Source organism: Taeniopygia guttata, chromosome 8 (genome assembly GCF_048771995.1).
Source record: "Taeniopygia guttata chromosome 8, bTaeGut7.mat, whole genome shotgun sequence".
Lineage (NCBI taxonomy): Eukaryota > Metazoa > Chordata > Aves > Passeriformes > Estrildidae > Taeniopygia > Taeniopygia guttata.
This window is the reverse complement of record NC_133033.1, coordinates 8,922,858-8,938,841: the sequence shown is the minus strand read 5'-3', so window position 1 is coordinate 8,938,841 and position 15,984 is coordinate 8,922,858. Positions and strand designations below refer to the sequence as shown.

The 15,984-nt window shown below is 41.7% G+C and overlaps 1 protein-coding gene across 2 annotated transcripts in view; it reads right to left on the bottom strand.

The window, feature by feature from the left end:
* The window catches only part of PIK3R3 (phosphoinositide-3-kinase regulatory subunit 3), a 77,366-nt gene that overhangs the window by 15,618 nt on the left and 45,764 nt on the right, over nt 1–15,984 (bottom strand). For both annotated transcript variants that reach the window (XM_030278839.4, XM_030278840.4), the window contains one exon: nt 1,298–1,409. In XM_030278839.4, the coding sequence (XP_030134699.4) occupies nt 1,298–1,409 (112 nt within the window). The remainder of the gene's footprint in view (nt 1–1,297; nt 1,410–15,984) is intronic.

The window sequence follows — 15,984 nt, the reverse complement described above, 5'->3', positions numbered from 1 at the left end:
AGTTGCACCCTGGAGCTCATGACAGAATTTTCAGCACAAGTTCTTGACTGAAGAACATTGCTCCTGCCCTGCTAGCCTGATGCAGCCTGTAGCTGCTGGCTGCCAAACCAGTGTCATAAACAATTCCATCTTTACATAAGCGTGTATCAAGTTTAAATCTAATAAAGCCACTCCAATGCGATTTGCAGTGCATTAGCTCCTGCCATCATGGGCACTGGTAATTGAGGGACAAATCCACAGTCAATAAACTGATACCAATATTGAGCAGTTTTAAACAAACTGTGCCTAGTGGGTTTTGTGTTCAGGTTTTTCCACTCTGCTTCAGCTTAAAATTAACAGAAAAATATCTCTGCCAAGGCCCTTCAAAAGCAAGATCTATGAGGGTTTGCGTTATAAAAAGATAAGGGTGGTACAATAAAGATATGAAAACTTTATTTCCCCTCTCAGAACATCAGTGAGCTCATGTGGCAAACACACTCTTCATGCCTCTATTTGCCAAAGTGCTTCAAAGTATTACGTGCACAAGTTTGAGCAATTCCTGATCACACTCCCAGCACACTCGCCTGTCCTCTTGTAGCTCCAAATTCTAGACTCTTCAAAAGTGCCTTAGGAGGGTAAGAGATGACTGAACATTTCAGTTCTTTTATGTAATTAAGTATATAAAAACAGGCCTTTCATTTTCTGAATCTAGCCCAAGCAATCTATTTTCTCAAGTGCATAAGAAAGGGTTTTCTTAAGAGGCAGAACTTAATTTGTTTGGTATGTGTCTCTATCATCTGCTCAGTATAGCTGGATGATGGTTAGCATTTCTAAGAGCTATTTTTCATATCACCATGTAATAGAAATTAATATAGCTGAAATTTTAAACAAACGTTAAAGAAACCAAAAATAAGAATGCAACTCCTTTTATCCAGAAATACTATTTTTATACTGAAATTTTGCTGAACTGCATGAATTCCAGGATTGCAAGCTTCCAACACTTTATTAAATATCAGATTCAGAAGCATTTATCTTCTTTTTAAAGACTGTATATATGGGCAAATTTAGAAACTCAAAAATTACTGTCACCAAGACTGGCAACATCTGCACTAGAAGAACAACAACTTAAATATCCCGAATCCAGCTGAATACTTTCACTTAGGTGCTTTGCCAAGTATAGTCCTAAAGCATTCCCTTGCAGTGAAATGCTGCCTGAAATAGGCATGCTCTTTTTGTCTTGAATTCTAGCAGGCTTATCCTACTTTTGACAATATATATTAATACATTTTAATTAATATATTTTAACAATATTGCTTACCTTGAGATGTCCCCCCAGTACCACTCTGCTTCCTGCAGAGAGAAATTGGAATTGTCCTTTATTCCATTTGTATTGACTGGAGTCATTGGTTTGGAGGGCTTTGGAGGAAGAGCTGAAAAAGAAAAACAGATTTACAGAAGGTAAACAGGAGAAAATAATCACTAAACTGTTAATGAAATACTACACAAAAAAAAAAAAAAAAACAAAAACAAGAGAAAATGTGCATCATGAGCTCAGCTTTCAAGCCCTCTCAAACCAAATGGAACTTGTAATCTTAAAGGAAGTCTGAAGTCAACTGTTCCACTGTGATCTGAGATTTTTTAGTATCAAACACTTGAGGGAGGAGAAAAGTAAGGAGTATGAGGAAATGTGAGTTTTTGTTAAAAGAAGACTGGTGCAGGCACGACTACAAGGGCAGGTGCCGCCTAAAGCTCCAAACAAATGACAAAGGTGTATTGTGTTTGAAAGCCACAGCCTGGAGAGCACTGGGCACCACTATGGAAAAACTCCAGTTGCTCAGGCACCAGCAGCTCTGAAGCCAGCCCACAAGAGCAAACAGGTGAATTCTTCAGAGGGAAAAACACTGCTGGAGAACAGTGGTGGCTGGACAGGACTGTCTCTGTCACAGACCCAAGCTTCACGTCTTACACTGGGTTTGTCATTTAGGCTCCTGTTTGGAACAAAGGCTGCGACTCTTTGAGTAATACAGGACATGAGGTGATAAGGGAAGAGGACAGGGGACAATAGATAACAGTTAGAGTGCCTGCACTGCTTTGCTGAAGTGCAGGCTGAAGTGCTCACCACAGGAAAGGGGATGCTACAGATGCCCAACAGCCAGGCAGAACTGCACACCTGCAGGGCTGGTGCACGCCTGCCCAGAATTCCCCTATCCTGAATTCATGGCAAACATGAATGGCTTTTACTTCCATTCTCAAAATAGGTTACAGAATGTAAGGGCATACAAGATACCAAAGCTGTTTCTGTTTGGCCAGTTTTTGCTCAAACAACTTTATCATGAACCTGACTGTAAGCCCTGAATCAGTAATTCAGCAGCCACAGGCACATTCATGTATTGGTAGAGACCGGTCTGTGAGCAGAAATGTATTATACATTTTCTTATTTTCTCAGGGGAAATGTGTCCTGAATGCTGTCCCCTGTTTTGCAAAGACTGGATGCTTCATCAGGAACACTGCCACCAAAAATGAGCATTTTTAAGGCATTTCATGGGAGTGTTTTACAGAGGGACAGGTCATATTCACATTCAGAGTAAGAAAGCAGCTACACACATTGATTTGCTAGCATGCTTCTAAGTCAGACCCTGAACATCTGCTCCCAGCCCTGTGCCCTCGCCATTAGATTACACAAGCACCAGAGAGCAGGCCTGACACAGTGACAACAGCCATCTTTCAGATGCACAATCCCCATGTACACACAGAAACACAAATAAAGGCAGCAGAAAGAAGATTTTGATCTCCAGCTTCAGCACGGAATGGCTTAGCACTGAGAGGTGTGCTACTTGGCACCATCCAGCTGCTCACCTCCGAGCCACACCTCCCACATTAAAGAAGAGAAAACAGGCTTCCAACTGCAGTTCCAAATACCATTTCATGCTGAATATCCAACACAGTAACTTTACTGTTCTCTGACAAACCAGTAGATGCTTTAATTGAGCCAATCTAAACTAAATCTGAACCTTGACCCAGACGTTTGCACCCTGGGGTTGCTGACCAAACACCTGATTCAGATAGCAGCATTCATTCTGTGGGACCGAGCATTAAACTGTAGCATACAGGTTCTTTTTATGGGGTGAGCTGGGAACTTTCAGGTGTGCACACATCTAGTGAGGCAATAACAGGTCTTGTTGTAAAAGGAAGGTGAAAGCCTTCAGATTCAGTGAAGTACCTTCCTGGTTAGGAAGCTTCAGTTATTACTAGCTTAACTACTATAGTTGTTTGTGTAGTGCACAAGTATTTGCACAAAGCACCTTTGAGAGCAAGACATGGCTCCAACAGCCCCATCCAGGGTCAGAGGAACACATATCCAGGCTAGGCCTGTGGAATCAATTGCATTCACTGGGCTGTTCCATCTCCCCCTTTCAAAGTTCCTGAATTAAGAAATGTCATCAGGTCCTCCCCGCTCCCAACACCACATTTGGGACAGGACAGCTACAGCAGTTCTGGGTCTCATCAGTGTCACAGTAAATCCGAGGTCAGAAAACACGTAGATTTGCTCCAGAATCTTTTGTAGGCTCTGAGTCATCAAAAAGCATATTAGGTTTTACATAAAAAACACACAAAAGTGCAGACAGAAAACTGCACCAGCATCTGCAATTATTTCAAAGGGACCTTTAAATTAAGGCCTGGACATATCAACAACTTCAAGGTATTTTACAGCGTAAAAAGTCTGTTTTACACTGGTAGTAGGGGCTTTTCAGAAAGGGTTTTCAAGTGTTCTCAAGGACACTTAAATACTTCTCTAGCCCTCCTTGTAAGTTTAAGTCTTGCTCCTTTATACAGTCTGCGATTATTTGGCAGCTTTGTTAGGGCTCACTCCAAAGCACTGGGTACAGAAAAGCAAACTAACAAAGACCAGAAAGGTAAGGAATGGGAGTTTGGATTCAGAGCACTAGATATTACACCAAGTATCCCTACTACAGGTGGGAGTTTTTCCTTTGCCTTAATAGGCAGGTATCAGTTCTCACTATCGGGACGTTGCCTACAGAACTTCATTCTTCATGAGAAAACTGGAAGGAAATTCTTTCAGGGAAAAGAATAAGGCTTGGACCAGTTCCTGTAAAACCTGACTCATGGAAGCCAGTCCTTTACACAATAGACTTTTGAAAAATGCTTTTTAATAGCTTGCACATTTTAAAAATACAAAACTATTTGCAAGGGTGGATCCTGTTTCCAGAGAGCTATGTATCTAACTCTTTACTTTCAATGCTTTGAGCTCTTTGAGTCACAATAGATTTTGCCCTGTACTGGATACAGAACCAGGCCCTTGCTCTTGCTTTACCCTATAGGCCAACATGCCCATCCATTTCAGCATTTCTTGGCTACCCTCTCAGCCCATAGACTTTAGTCAAATGGAGAACACTCACAAAGGTAGTTTAAAAACCTCACAGCCCAGCCCCTGTGATGACAAAGGGGAATATTTTGTAATGGCATGGCAAGTCTACTGCAACAGAGCAGCATCTACCACACTGCTGCTCTCATAATGCTGGCCCAAGAGGTTGCTAGGAGAGGCATCCTAAAGAAGTTTTGGCTTAGTACCTAGATGGTACTAACAACCCTGCTAGGAGAAATCCTGTGCTGTTTCTATGAGAAGCTACAGAGAGACTCAAAGATTCCACAGATTTTGATTTTAAATTCAAAACAATCCAGTTTTATATACCTTATTAATGAATATCACAGAACTAAAATCTTAGAGTAAAGTAAGATTAAGACTGGCTTGAAGTCAACAGAAATGCTTTCAAGAGCAGCCATGTTTCTTTCCATGTCACTGAGTCCAATTCTGATCTAGCCACAGGCACAATTTTACTTTATCTCAAAACCAGCTCTGATTAAAGTGAATGATCCTGATGGTTTCTTGCCTCTTTTTTCCTGGGAGAGAAACACTGATCACAAGTGATTAACAGCACAACAGATCTATCTGTTCTAATAAAGAACTTTTTCTTTGCACCAGATACAGAAGCATCCTTCCCCTACCATGTCTCTAGGACAGCTTTAGAGCATAGATCTTTCCAAACCCCAAAAGGTGACAGCTCAGTTGTACCCTTCACTCCCACATGAGAACATTCCAAAGATCAGGTTCAGCCCTCAGTGACCGCCTGGCAATAAGAGCAGATTGGCTCTCCCTCATGCATTCATGGGCATATCTGGTTTTAATTTCTTTAGCAACTCTAGTTCCCTTTCTAGCTTTCCCAAGCAGAGTAGCTTGAGCTAAATCCCAATCCCAGCTCAGTGTCACTTAGAAGGGGGAAATAAAAATGAGCTGGTGATGGAGCAGAGGGATGGCAGCCAATGCGTGCTGGGCGTGGGATCGGATGTTGCTGACGTCAGGCCCTGAAGGCTGCTGTGCCATTTCCAGCAGGTACCTTCAGCTGAGCTGCTCCCACAGCTGCCGTGCAGGGCCTTGGAGAGACAAGCCCATGGCCTGGGCTCTGCCAAAGGTAGTTTTGGGATGCTTTCTTGACTGTGCAGAATTGTTTTTTGTAAAGATGACTCGTGACTTTAGCTGAACTGACTCTCTGAAATTCAAAGCGCCTCCAACACCCAGGCAGGCAGGAGAGCTGGCAAGTGTCTGAAGTCCAACGCTGCTGTATTTCTTTTAAAGTCTCTCGTAAAAAATCGTGGGCTATATTGGTCCTGAACTTAACTGCAGGGAAGTAGGCCGTGACTTCAATGAGATATACACATTCCCCGTCAGGTTTTGAATAAAGAATTTTATAAGTTTACATGATCTAAGAGCCACCGAGTCCTGTGTGTGAGGGTTTTCAATGGCACTGATTCAGGATGAAAAAAGAAAAATGCCTCAGTTATCCAAGTGCTATATCCCATGCTGTATCCAGTCAAGCAGGCAGTTTCTTCTCTGGCTAAAGTATTTGCATACAAAATTAACCTGCCAGTTGATTAAACTCTAATTTTCACTTTTAAGGCAGATGCCACTTAGTCTAAGAATGGCTCCACAACTTATTTCTTCCAGTATTTTCCAAGAGCTTCAAACCAGATACTTAAGAGCATAGCAGGTTTAAATGCAGCATTAAATCTACCTTACTGTTACAAATAATCACAACTACCGAGTATTCTGATAAAGTCAATTTTAAGTCCCTCAGCACTTTCATGGGCTTGTTTACTAGCCTTCTTTCTGATGCTCGCAATCTACTCTCTCTCTACATTGTGACAAGCAGAAAACAGATCAGAGGATTTCCAAGACAGTTACTCAGCTTCAAAAAGGCTGATGTACAGTAGATACCCTGCAAAGTGTAATATAAAGCTCTACAAAGTGTCATTGCTATGGAAACATGCAAGTAATCTGTGGTTAGGCCAGCTAACATTTTAATGACATAGTCCTTGAGGAGAGAAGGGTTTTCCCTTTGGAGATATAGATGAAGACTTGGAATGAAAATGTAGGCTAGCTTTGCTGAAGAGAAAAATTCACCCCAATCTTTAACTGCTCTCTGCTGTCTTACTCAATTTCTCAAACACTCTTCTCAATTTCTCTAACACATTTCAGGAAAAGCCTCAAAATCTTTCCCTCCCTCAGGAGTCCTGTACTTGTCCCTGCTGCATGAGAACCCCTCAAAGATATCTGTGAAAAAAGCACAGGGTTCTGCAGAGGTTTTGCAGCTGACAAAGAGGAGGGTCGTGCACACCTGCTGACAGCAGCTCATTCCCACCACTGGCAGGTAAATGATCTTGGCAGCTCCACATCTCAGCTCTCCTGCCAAGACCCCTTTTGCAGAGCGTTGAGCACCGACGCCCTTTGAAGCTGCCCTTCCTCAAAGGGCAGCTAATGTGCACAGAGAACTGCTCTGGGAATGGGGAAGGAAGCGCCTTGATGGAATTATTGCTGGCCACAGAACCTCAGGCATGCTCACATTTGCACCCTCCTCCCCCAAAATAGGCCAGATGCCAAGGAGTAAGACATATTCAAAGAATTGAAGTCTTTCAATATCTCATTACAGAAAACAGCAGACAAGTTGGCAGAAGGCCAGGCAGGCTTCCAATGAAAACACTCCCATTATAGCTTTGCTTATGTTTCTATGAACTTTCATAAAAAAACAACACCTTTAAGAAATATTTCAGTTTTTATTAATTGGCTTTTTTGATAAAGATCTGTTTTGTTTGACAACTCCCTAGCTATCTAGCTCTCTCCCACACTTCCCAATCACTATTTCACTTCCTACAACCTGACAGGCTTCTGCTGCACTCTGTTCCTCATGAGCATCCACAGCTACTGCACAGGTTAAAAAATTATCTGCTCTGAGGCACCTGCAGAACAGGGGACAACAACAGCGTGTGAAGAGCCTGGATGAAATTCAGCATTCCTTTGGGCATTTCAAAAGCATCTTTCACTATTTTGCAAGCCCTGTTACTTCATGGGCTGAGACACAAGAAATGGAAGATGTTCACAGTCAGATTAATGACATGGGGATATTTGACTTCTGTACCAAAACACAGCTCCTCCCCTTCATTCCAGCCTTTGCATGAAGGTTCAAAGCCAAAAAAAGCTCAGCTTCCCAATTATTTTCACTGCCCAATGAAAAACCTTTTCCTTCCAACCCAGAGCCCAGTGTAACTGCTGCAAAGCTACAGCAATGTGAGAGGTTCCATGATCAACAGGGCTGAGGTGACTGTCCCAAAATTACCATGAGGAGAATAAAAAGGATAAGTCCTCTTTCACCTACCAGGTATAATTAGCACACTCTTAATGAACTGGAGAGGTTTTAGAACTTTTGCCATTGTTTCATCACTCAAAGATTATCACTACCCAGAATCACATGCCTGCCTCACACAAGGAAGGGATAACTTTATCATGTAAAGAGCAGCCCCAGGCTTTTGCCAACTCTGGATGAAAGTCCATGACAGACATTTTATTGCCATGAAAATTTCAGATATTCACCAAGAATATTGTACTTTACAGTATCAAATGTCAGGTCAAGAAGACTATACAGCAAAAGTAAATGTAAAGTGCAAGGAGCAAAGAGTTTCCCTTTTTGCTTTCTAAGTAAAGCAGTTCCTCATCTGCCTTCACAGAAGAAACACCATAGCATGTTTTCTACTCCTCCACAGGTAGAGCCTTCAGAACACTATTAAAAGTACTCTTTGCTCAATATGCAGGAATAGATTTTCTGACAAGAGCAAGGAAAACACAAAATTCAGAATAAGCAAAGAACTACAGTGATTGAGAATGAAGAACTGGCTTTTCATTGTAGAAGAATGAAGTCAGGCCCAAGCAGTGACAGCTATGGCTAGGAGACATACCAAAGTCAAAATAAAAAGATCTTTTAAATAATAACTAATTTTAAATAATAAATAAGTTAAATCAAAACAGCTCAGGGCTGTTTTCCCCAGGTATTTCAAAGACTAATCATCCATCCAGATGTCAGGTACAAATCTCACAGGGGATCCAATTCACAGAAATAACTGGTGCTACTGAGAAGTTTGCTGCACAAGAGGCTATTTAAAAATAATAATACAGCTGAAAATGCATATGATTCTTGCTGCTCTAAGCAGCATTTTATTTCAGCTTACCACTAGCTCCAATCTTTCAGAGCAGTATGTAAAATTGTTCCTCATACAATACCTGTCCTTGTACTATGTCAAACCATTTTCTAGTTACCAAAGCACAAATATTTCAACACCACCTAAATTGCTAAGAGTGAGCCATCTAAATCAAGATCAAAAGGTGCATTTCTAAATCGAGACTCCAGAAGAAATTTGAAGGTAAAAAAAGTATTCAGAGGGAATCTGTTGTACACTTTGTCATGAGTCATCATTTTTAAGAACCTTGATCTTGAAGGAAGTGCCACTGAGGCAGAAGTCCCAATCCATGGGATCCCACAAAATGCCTCCAGCAGAAGGAGAGGTTCAGAGCAGACATGGAAGAGTCAAGCCTGGCCCTTGCTCATGCTTAGATTTCATCTCCTTACTCAGTACATGGTGATCTTCAAAGTATTTTAATGAAATCCATTTCAGAGCAGCAGCTTAACTTCTCTCACTGCCCCAAAACTTATCAGTGAGACTGTACTGTACCCTTCAAAACTGAAAGGATCTTAAACACTCATCTCCTTGATTCGAGCTGCCTTGTATCCTTCAAGAGGCACTCTTGGAGATAGGAGATAAATCAGGGTAACGAAGCCAAAACCACCAAAGACTTCTAATTGGGCACTTGGGAGCAGATCCTTGGGGGCCAAAATGATGTAGATTCTGACAATGTCCTCAGGACAACTACACAGGGCAGAGCAGCAGGAGTACTGAACACAGCCTGAGAAATTCAATTCCAATGTACAAATTCAGGTTGTAACAGACAGAACTTACAGGCTCAAGTTCAATATTGTCAATGAACTTCTCATCCATTTTATCTCTAAGACATTTTCCTGGGACAGGTGTTGAGTGCAAGCCCTACTGCTCACACTCAGAAAGCCCCACATGTCAACAGTGAGCCAAGTTTCCCCCCATTACAGCAAATTTTCTTGAACTCCCCTGCAGCAGCTGTGCTTTCAGGGGTTTTGTTTGGGTTTTTTAAGGGGAGGCATGCAAGGAAGAAAAGAATTCCTCCAAAAGAAAATATGATTGTGTGCAGCATCGGATTTTAGGGACTCCAGAGACAAAGTTAGGATGAGGCTACAGAAGGTAAAAACCTAAAAAAATGGCTCCAGTATTCTTCTTTCAGGGATTAGAAGAAACCAACAGAGAGGAAAGGAAAAGGAAAAAAAAAAAAAAAGGAAAGGATTATGTTTGGAAGGAGAAAACTGACCTGAAGTACAAGTCACAAAGTGACACTGAATCAAAAGTAAAGTTTTTCTGTAGCAAAGGAACAAACAATATTAAGGAGTATATTGGTATTTTTACAATTCTTCCAAACCCACCAACTTTTGTGCAGAGAAATGTGATGTTTTTGAAGCCATTTCTAGGTAACTATTTGTCATCTTCAGGAATATCTGCCTTTAGAAGTAACATTCCTATGAACTACCACTAAAATCACAAAAACTAGTAGACTCTGGGTGAATGCTGGAAGCAGTCAAAGGCTGAAGCAGCTGAAGTATTTCATCTCCTTTCTCAAAGTGCTCTGGATGGAAGGCATCCATCTTGAGTGTGCTGCTGCACTCAAAGCCAGTGAAGATCCTGGATCCTGTTCAGCCAGAGGAGAGCTCATTGTGCTTCAGCATCAGGATTCACCAGGCAGCTGGTTGGTGTTCAGCAGGGCACCTGGAGTCCTTTTTGGAAAGGTCTACAAGAGGCACCACTTTCACTTTGCCTTTTCTTTTTCTTTTTTTTTTTTTTTTGTTTGCACTGTATGAACCTTGCAAAGCTCCCTGTATATGGACATTTTTTCTTCAGAACTAGAAAAACTTAAGCTACTGGAATATATTCACTGGAACATTGCAGAATCTTTGGCTGTTGAGTGGAGGACACAGCAAACATGAAGGACAATGAAAATATCTTCTAAAGAAGTTACATCCACTCACACTGTTTGGGGACAGAGCACCAGCTCGGTGCTGCAGTTTGCATTATGTGGAGAAGCAAATTCTCGCTTACTTAGCTATTGTGCAGACTTTAACCTGTCAGAAGAAATGTGATAAAAAGCAGAAGAAAAAAAGACAATCTGACTCATTTCCATAGGGGCACTTAGTACATGAACAGAGATTGTTCCTTAAGCATTACTCAGCAACCTACTTTATAAAAATGAGTTTTTCAAAAAATCCAGCTAGAACACACCTATGGCTTTAATGGGACTGAAGTTTTACAGCAACCTGTTAACAGTCTTTCTGACAATAATAAAGCCTAAGCTTTAAGACACACAGAACATGCTGATAAAAGTATTCTTTATTCTTCTCTAACTCTCTGCCCAAAAAGTGACTCACTAAACAACCAACATGAGGTGATATAAGGCACCCAACTGTGTTCCGTCCTGGGTGCAGATGTGTATGACCAGCTATGCCTCTGTTTTCCCAAGCTGTAGAGCAAAGATAAGCACAAACAGCTTCAGTCTGGAATAAGATAATCATGCAGGCAATGGCTAAGACAGAAGTCAGCTCTGCTGCTTGGGAAAACAATAGCCCCACAGAAAACTCCAGGAAGAGTCTTCTCCTTTTAAACATGTGAGACAGAAGGAACACAGTGATTAACTCCTGTCAGGTACAGGAATCATGCAATACACAAAACTGCTTGGAACAACAATTGCAGAAATAACATTTGCTGCAAAAACACATGTTGAAGAGCGTTGTTTCTTCTCAGAATGTTCCCTCATGTTTTAGTTTGCATAAACCCATAGCTTTAAGAACGCAGAGCTGAAAAACTCCTTTTTGCAAGTTCTGCCTCCCCAGCTATTTCTACATAAACTGAAAACCTAGTAATAAACACAAATGTCAGCCTTTTAAGGCAGGCTCTCTCATCTCAAGCAAGAGAGCATTTCACTTTCTATTAATGGTGCTATTTTTTGTGGTCATGTACTTAATTGAAAGCTGATGACTGATATTCTTTAACAGTTAGAGCCATCAAAAAGAAAATGAAATGCAAAGAATGCAAAAGCAAGCCTAAAAATGCAATCAGAAATAAAAGAATGGTTACAGAAGTCATTAAATAAAAAGGCCAGTAGAGAACTCTAGGTGAAACAAGAACAGAATACAAACATTTCACACCACTGCTCTCATAGGAGCTGAGACTCCAATCCAAACAATTTTGCCAGATATGCAGAATACAGTGAATGAACCTTATTTACTCCCAGATCTACCCCAAATCAGCCTGCACAAACTTCCCTTCTGTAACAGGGAAACTCTTAATCCCAAACATCTACTTTTTAAAAATATAATTTCCAGCAAGACTTAAAATTGCACAAAAAGACAGTTGAAGCTACAGTGCTGTTGTTTTGATTACATGCACTAGTAGGGCTATTTTTTTTTCTTTTTTAAGATGTGCAAAACCAGAACTTTTCTTTGATAAGCTTCTGGAGTCAGATAAGCTGAAGGACAACACTGACAAAGCTGTTCAAATTTGCATCTGTTCTCCCACTGGAAAACTAGTCAGGCATAGACAGGAAGTGTTCACCTACATCTGGCTACTGAGTATCACAAACCCAATTTGAGAAGCCACATTCAGTTTCCACTGCAACACTGATAATGATAGAGCACACCTGGTATCCCAGTAAACACTGCCCTTGAGCTTGGAACCCTGTGTTTTCCAAATTACAATTACAGTATCGCTCCCCTAAAATAAGGGTTGTCAAATTATATATGAATATAGAAACTATAATGAATAAATATAGTCTTTCCCTTGAATACTTGGAATACTTACCTTACCCATACAATGGCTGCTTCTAACAAAGCAGACTAAACTAAATAACAAATTATTACTCCCCCTGCTTAAATATCAAAAGATTTTGTAGCAACAGCATTGTTACAGCATATGAGGCAAGACAAAGTACTGTTCTTGAAAAAGACAGCTGGATCAAGTTATAAATGTAGCTGGTCATATTTCAGGGTTCAAACAGGTAGCTTCTATATAGCTTTAGGTCAAAGAGTTATTGTACTATCTGTTCATAGACAGGCCCATTCTGCACTAGGAAGCCTGCCTTAAACTTGTGGTTTTCTTCATAACCCACACAAAGGAAACTAACCTCTAATTTGTAGTTGAGCCCAATATCTTTGCTGACATCTGTATCAGAAATCCCAGCAGACCACTCTTACTGATTTTCATCCAACTGTGACAAAATGTATTCAGTGATTACACATTTTATCACCAACACAACTGATAATGTATCCCAGATCTACAGGGGGAAAGACATTACTTAGCCCTTCTAAGTAGAAGTGAGGCAGCACACAGGTAGTTGAGCTTTCAATACTCTGGCAACTTTTGCAGTCAATTTGAAATCCCCTGTTCAGCAACTTCTGGCAGTTACAACTTTTTGCAGACCTGAACTGCAGTTGTCAAATAAACTAAATTCAACCCAGAATCTATTTTCTTGTCTTTTCATATAGCAAGACCCACAGCAACAACAAACATATGAATGAATCCCTGACAGTTTCCAAATGCCACAGCCAGCACATGACGCTGCTACAGCCACAATATTTTAACTTAATCCATCATCACAAAGTTGAGGAGCTGTTATGTTAGCTGTATGCAAATGATGGCCCCAGTTGTGTCTTTAGATACTGAAAGTTACTGGCTGCATGTAGTATTATTTGCCATAAAGAGATCCTCCCTTATGCCAGTGATGCATGTATAAATGCAAAATAGAATGTAAGCAGGAGTAAAAAGCATGAGGCAACAGGAGTCACCCTCTTGGTTGTCACCACTGTGGTTCCTGTGTTAGTTGTACTGCTCTGAATTCTGCTGTGATGCTGGCAGAGCTGCATCCCTAGTTCCACCACTCTGTTTGGGAAAACTCCTATGTCCCACTCCTATGTTTAGCCTAGCAGAAAGCTTGCAGCTCCTTGTTACCCGACCGCCTCTGCTCAAGTTGAGAAAAACTCAAGTGAGAGAGAGGTGTTATTACTTTTACTTCTGAACTTTAGAGCAAACCTTGTAGCAGAGAGGCTCCAGGACCTGCTCTGAACATCCATTTACACCTACAGCCCCGAACAGCAAACACAAGCACACTGATAAGCTGGTGCAGGTGCACTGAGGCCTGACAGAAGCTCCGGCTGTGCTGCAGGCTGCCTGCCATCACCAGATTTTATTTCTGCATTATTATTGGGCAAGGCTAAGGTGGGTATTAAGAAGGCCTGCCAAGATAAATTAAAGGTCTACCAGCCCTTAACGAGAAGCAGTATCCCCACCCTCAGCTCGGAGGTTACGGGTGACACCGCACATTATGTTCACCTTGCTTTTGTCTTCTGCCTCAAGTTTAGATGCAGTAAAATGTAATCAGGGGCAGTCATGCGTGAGCCCAGACACTTGGCTCCCGGGATCCGCCAGTGCCCGGTGCTGCGGCACAAAACCCAACCGGGGATGTCTCGGCTCAAGTTGTGGGAACAAAGGAGCGCTCCGGCTGCCTCGGCAGCTTTGGGGGCTGTACATCGCTGTTTTGGGGGCTGTACATCGCTGTTTTGGGGGCTGTACATCGCTGGTTTGGGGGGGGATGCACACCCAGGGGAGCACTGCCACCACACAGCCCCCCAGGATCTCTGGTCACCGCACCAGGAACGCTGCACCGAAAACCTTCACAAATTTTTGTTGGAAGCGGGCCAAATGGAGCTGTGCTTGTTACCGGGTGCAAAGGCAGTGACTTTATCCCAAGGCACGCCGAATGTTTAAGCCTTCCACAAATAAATTCCTCCACACTCCCCTTAGGGATGACCTATCATCCCAGGCCAGAAAACACTTTCTGACCCTGCCTCTGGACAGGGAGAAAGCAGACCTACGTCTGCCACATTCTCCCTCCCTCCCCCTGCAATTTAAAAGTTACAGTTTCACGAAATCAGGACATACACATGGGGATTATCCCATGCATCATTTCCAGCTCTGGCTCGTCTAGTTTAAAAATATGAAAGATAAAGTTACTGAACACTTCAGAGATCAGCCTGTAACACGAAGTCCTTTTGCTAACTGGTGTTTGGACTGTGCAGATCCTTGATCCCTGACAAGAGGGCTCCAGTGATGGAAGCATTGGCATTATTAATGATAGAAGAGATCTTCTTAATGTAAACTTTGAAAGTCTTTGTAAGAATTTTACATGGCCAAATTCTTGCAGAAACACTGGAAAGTTGGTTTCTAACCAGTTCATTTTGTCCAGCCCCTTTTCGTAGCCTCCTTGTACTAACCCATTCAAGGGGCGTTATATTTTTTTAATAAAAGCCCCACATTAATTGATTTAAGTCACCTACAATGGGACTTGGGTTTTTGTTCATTTGATACAAGCACACACAAATACTCACCTCGTGAATAGTTAAAAATCAAAATCATTTACAAGAAAGATATCCTTTAAAATTCACAAAAGCAAAGTGATTTGATTGAACTTTAGGCTTTCAGGAGTAACATCTAATAATAGTGTCAGCTATGCAAGAATTGAATGAGTAGTGACCAGTGCTGTGTGTTTGAGAGCTCTGTCCAATTTTTAAAGTGCCAGAATTACCAAAAGAAGCAAGTACAGGTCCTTGAGATCCAAAAATCTCAGGATGATCACCTCCTCCTGTTTTAATTAAAGTACCACATACCTCCAGAGAGAAAAATACAGCTCACTGTGCTGAAACAAAGAGAATAAACCACACTTGCAGATACATGCCACGATTCAGGCACAGGTTGAAAAGCACATCCTGAAAGTATTCACCCCATAAAAGACAGCACTTGGAATTACTTATTTGCTATCAATTTCTCTGCAGGCTAAGACTTTTGGTGCATATTTTACTGTGCCTTCTGGCTCTACAGATCACAGACCTGAGAAGATAAAGGCCCTTCAAACACTTTACTGCTTCAGCCTGCATGACTCTTACAGGTATAGGTACAGTTTCACCAGTACCCATTTATGCTTACTTTAATTCATTTACCAAAGAAAGACTCAGCCTCTCCTCCTCACAAGCCTTCCCTCCCTCTTCAGACACAAAAGAAACTTTCTGCCCCATCTAAAAACTTCAGGCAAGCAAGGGATAATACATCTCCCCATTTTCAGCATTAGCAATCCATGGAGGGGGGAGGGAAGAAAAAGTGAACCAAATCCTTTTGAACAAGGTTATTAAGTGTTATCAAAGTAACTGTGCCTCCAGGGATGGATTCCAGCCTGTTCCCAAATATTATCCCCCCACCACCAAAACCCAGTGACAACACACACCTCATCTGTCACTGCTGGAAGAGAGCTGGGGAGAAAAAGGGTCTTGGAGACTGTAAAAGCGATTAAACTGGAACTGAATGGAGGTGGGTAAATCACCACCATCAAAGCGTTACAGGCACATAAAGGCACACAGGTGAAGAGGATAATAAAAGCGCTCCACTAGGAGCGAATACAGCCGAAATATACGCTTTTCAATA